We start from the raw sequence: 4,084 nt of genomic DNA, 5'->3' as shown, positions 1-4,084 counted from the left end.
CTACTTAGTTGCCCACAGAGTTCAGAGCAAGGACTTATTCTCTCATTATTTAAGTGGATTGTGAATTCACCACATGTATCAACCATGTGGACTTTCTCTAATAAGTGCTTTCCAGAGAAATCACTAACTCAAATGTTTTGGTTGGTAGAAAGTGAGCCCATTTGTAGAAAATGGATCTATCATAGATGATGGGCTTGAGAAAATTATAATTCTGTGAATTTGATTTCATCAATCTGAATAGTTGTAGTCTGATAACTGAATCATTTATTCAATTAAAATTAAACGATGTCCACACAGAGCATGGCATATGAGGAAATTCATACACTATAGACCAGTTTTTAACATAGAGAAAAATCTCCTTTTATTATAGAAGAGGAGAGAGAGAGAGAGAGAGAGAGAGAGAGAGAGCGCACACAGGCTCATGATCTAGAACAATCAGGGGAGGCTTTCACCATGGTGATCAATAAATGCTTATGGGTAATCAACACGTGATTAGTTAGTGGCGTTTAGCAGTCAACCATTCTAAAGATTTAGAATTTCATGTAGTCCTTTACAATTATGTTTAACTTCATGATGGCTCAACAGTATTAAAGGAAAATCATGGAAGCGAGTATAGTAAAATTTTTATGGCAAAACAATGTAATTAAGCAAGTAAAATTCTAAAGGCTGAGTAGCAATACATGATTGCAGATGAGTTCGCCTGCTTGAGGAAATTTTCTGTATTCTTATGGTTCCTTAATTATAATCCTCTTGAAAAGATTACAAGGAAGTGAGGGTTGTAAGTATATGTTAAATGTAGTGCCACAGCCATTTCCAAAGCACATAGCAGTCATTGCTAATATATTACTCACTCTTTCTCACTGAGCCTTAGAATTTTTTTCGATTTAATTCCCCAGGCAGCCACTAGCAATTAGAATTACCATGAAAACAAAATTTAAAAAATATTTCTGCTAAGGAGATGTATGCCACAATTTAGTGCGGCATTTGAGGGGATATTTGCAAGACAGGAAAGGATTTTTAAAAATAGAAGTTAGAAATAATAATATGAGCACAATATTGATGTCCAGACTAGATTAACCATACCAGTTGGTACACATAGAATTTTTTAGAATAAGTCTGAAATGTTAAGAGCACACTGTCTAAGGCCAAACTAAAGTAGGGCAAAAAAAGAGAAAGGGATAAGGAAGGAAAATAAGTAAGTTTGATATTCCAGGTACATTGTTTTGTAAAATAAAGGATATCAAAGAGATGGTACCCAAGATGTTTGCATAAATCAGATTTTGTCTCCATCTTTGGAAGGCCTCTTTGCAACGTTTCCTTAAACTCGCTGTTTGGATCATTTAATAAATAAGGCTTACAACCTGAAAGCAGCCTACTAACTGTTTTCTCCACTTTCACTTTTGTTACCATTTATTTGCCACTTAAGAGGACAGATCTTCATCAGACTTTAAAAGTATGTTGAATCTATTCCCTCCTGTTCTCAAAACAGTTTAATGGCTTTATATTGCCAAAATAAAGGATCCACGAGGTCTGACTATTCTGGTCTTTTCCTTTCTATAAAATCTCGGCATAGTTCTTTCTTTTTTTAAAACATCAACTTCTCTCAAAAAGGTCTGCCTTCAGTACCTACCAGGTCTTTCTCACTTCACAATATCTCTAAATACTGGCCCTTCTGCCTGGAATGCTCTTTTCCCCACTCAGATTCTTCAGTTTTCTTTTTGTGTTGGTTTAAACATCTCTTCTTTAAAGTGGTCTTCTGATACCACCACATCTAACACAGATGCTTCTTCTTATTCTCTCCAGGGCAGAGAACATGCCTGTGAAGTTAACCATGTATCTGTATTGCTTGGGACAGTATTTTGTACCTAGTAGATATTTTTTAAAATGTTTCATAAATGACAGAATTCAGTTAAAAGAACATTGAGTATCCATGCTACCTATGGTAACAAGATACAATATGCAGTTAATAGTTTTAATCTTTAATATTTCAATTTTATTGATTCTTAAAAATTATTTGGGTATGCAACTTTATGTTTGGCATGTTTATTTCTAGGCATATTTTGAAATTCTATTAAGAATAATTAGCCTATTGAGATCATACAATGGAACAATATTCTTCAAATTCTTATTCAAATCACAACTCCTCTGTGAAGACTCGGTGTGCTTGACATACATTGGTAGATATTTTTAATACCAATTAAGTTACTACATATAACTTTAGAAATGAAAATTTATACTAAACACCATATAATGTGTCATCTTACCAAAGTTTCATATTTTCACAGATTGAGTTACTGAAATAAAAATTTTTATAAGAAGACATACTTATGTATATTACATTATGTTTCTTCTTCTTAAATGCTTATGTATTTTAAACATTCATCAGAGATTCCCTTAATTCTAAGGTAAGGAGATAAACAGTTAATGAATGCATGCTTACATATGTATTACATTTGTGGTATGAACACTTTCCATTAGTGTTTTAAATAAAAATTATCTTCATAATTCCACATATTTGGAAGGAAGAAAACTGATATTATTTAACACATCCATTTCAAATATTTGGATAAATATTTTAAGACTCAAGACCACCAAATAGCAGAGAATGCAAAACAATCATTTGTTACAGACATAAATTAGTGGGTGAGCCAAGAAACCATATGCTGCCTGCTCAGTCTCTTCATAGCTGCCTTCATTTCCTGATTCCTCAGAGTATAAATAATTGGATTAAGGAAAGGGGTGATTATAGAGTAAAATATGGAAAGAAACTTATCTACAGAATAGCTATTAAACGGGAAAGCATAGATGAAGATAGCAGGACCAAAGAAGAGAGTGACCACAGTGATGTGAGCAGATAGTGTGGACAGAGCCTTGGAGGATGCGCTGAAGGAGTGTTGCCGGATGGTGACCAGCATGAGAATGTAGGACATGAGCAAGAGGAGGAAGCAGCCCAGGGACAGGAGTCCACTGTTCATAGCCACCAAGAGCTGTAGGTTGTAGGTCTCAGTGCAGGCCAGCTTGATGACCAGGGGAAGGTCACAGAAGAAGCTGTCCATGACATTGGGGCCGCAGAAGGGCAAACCCACTGTGAAAACCATCTGGCTCGTGGTATGCATGAGCCCAACTGCCCATGAGAGCAGCAGTAACCCAGTGAGCACCTTGTGACTCATGATGGTCTTGTAGTGCAGAGGTCTGCATATGGCAGCATACCTGTCGATGGCCATAGCTATCAGAAGAGACATCTCTCCACCTCCAAAGAAGTGCATAAAAAACATCTGAGTCATGCAGCCCCACCAAGAGATGGTCTTGCGTTTTCTGAGGAAGTCTGAAATCACTTTTGGAGTTGCAGCAGAGGAAAGACATAAGTCAAAAAATGATAAGTTTGCCAAAAAGAAATACATGGGGGAGTGAAGATGGTTATCAAATATCACAGAGATCACAATGAGGAGGTTTCCTACTATGATGGCCACGTAAATGAGAAAGAAGATTGCAAAAAAGAGTATTTGAATTTCTTGAGAACTGGAAAGTCCCAGCAGGATGAACTCAGAAACACTTGATGTGTTAGTCAGGAGATCCATTCATCATTTTGCATGAGTCCTGTCAGAAGTTGTCTGAAAGGGGAAAACATATCGGCTATGACAGGTCAGGGAACTTAGTCTTTATTTAAGCATCCTCTTTCTTACTAGGGCAACAACCATTTTGTCAATAGGACTGCTTTGTAGGTGTTTTTCAGTTGGAGATATTTCACAGACCACAGGACCGTAAAGGTGTAATGGGTCTGGATCCAACTAAATCAAATTAGTCTCTTGGTTAGTACAGGGCAAGCTCAGTTAGACACTTGAGAAAACTCATCTCCCTTCATGTTCAGTTCCGGATCACACTGTACTTGAATAGTTAGTTTAGGAGAGTGATCGAGTTTTCAAAAGCATCAGGTTTTTATCTTTTGTGGATGCGTCTCAGGAACTTCATTTACTGACACATTTTTGTGACATGCCCAGTATGCAATGAAAAGTTTGCCATATTAAAAAGAATTGCTGAAATCACACGATGTCCATTATGCGTCCTGAAGTGACCTAAGTAGAGA

The 4,084-nt window shown here is 36.5% G+C and overlaps 1 protein-coding gene across 1 annotated transcript; it reads right to left on the bottom strand.

Annotated features, from left to right (window-relative positions):
- Window positions 1-2,636: 2,636 nt before the first annotated feature.
- LOC105076138 (olfactory receptor 4K13-like) lies at window positions 2,637-3,578 on the bottom strand. The gene has a single exon (XM_010964153.3). The coding sequence runs from the start codon at window positions 3,576-3,578 to the stop codon at window positions 2,637-2,639; it is 942 nt and encodes a 313-aa protein (XP_010962455.3).
- Between the last annotated feature and the right edge of the window lie 506 nt (window positions 3,579-4,084).

The sequence above is a fragment of the Camelus bactrianus genome, chromosome 6 (assembly GCF_048773025.1).
Source record: "Camelus bactrianus isolate YW-2024 breed Bactrian camel chromosome 6, ASM4877302v1, whole genome shotgun sequence".
Lineage (NCBI taxonomy): Eukaryota > Metazoa > Chordata > Mammalia > Artiodactyla > Camelidae > Camelus > Camelus bactrianus.
Note: the sequence above shows the minus strand (reverse complement) of the source record. Positions and strands in the feature narration are given on the sequence as shown.

What these genes read in the sequence shown, in the direction of transcription:
- LOC105076138 (XM_010964153.3), bottom strand. Translation starts at nt 3,578, where the DNA reads ATGGATCTCCTGACTAACACATCAAGTGTTTCTGAGTTCATCCTGCTG.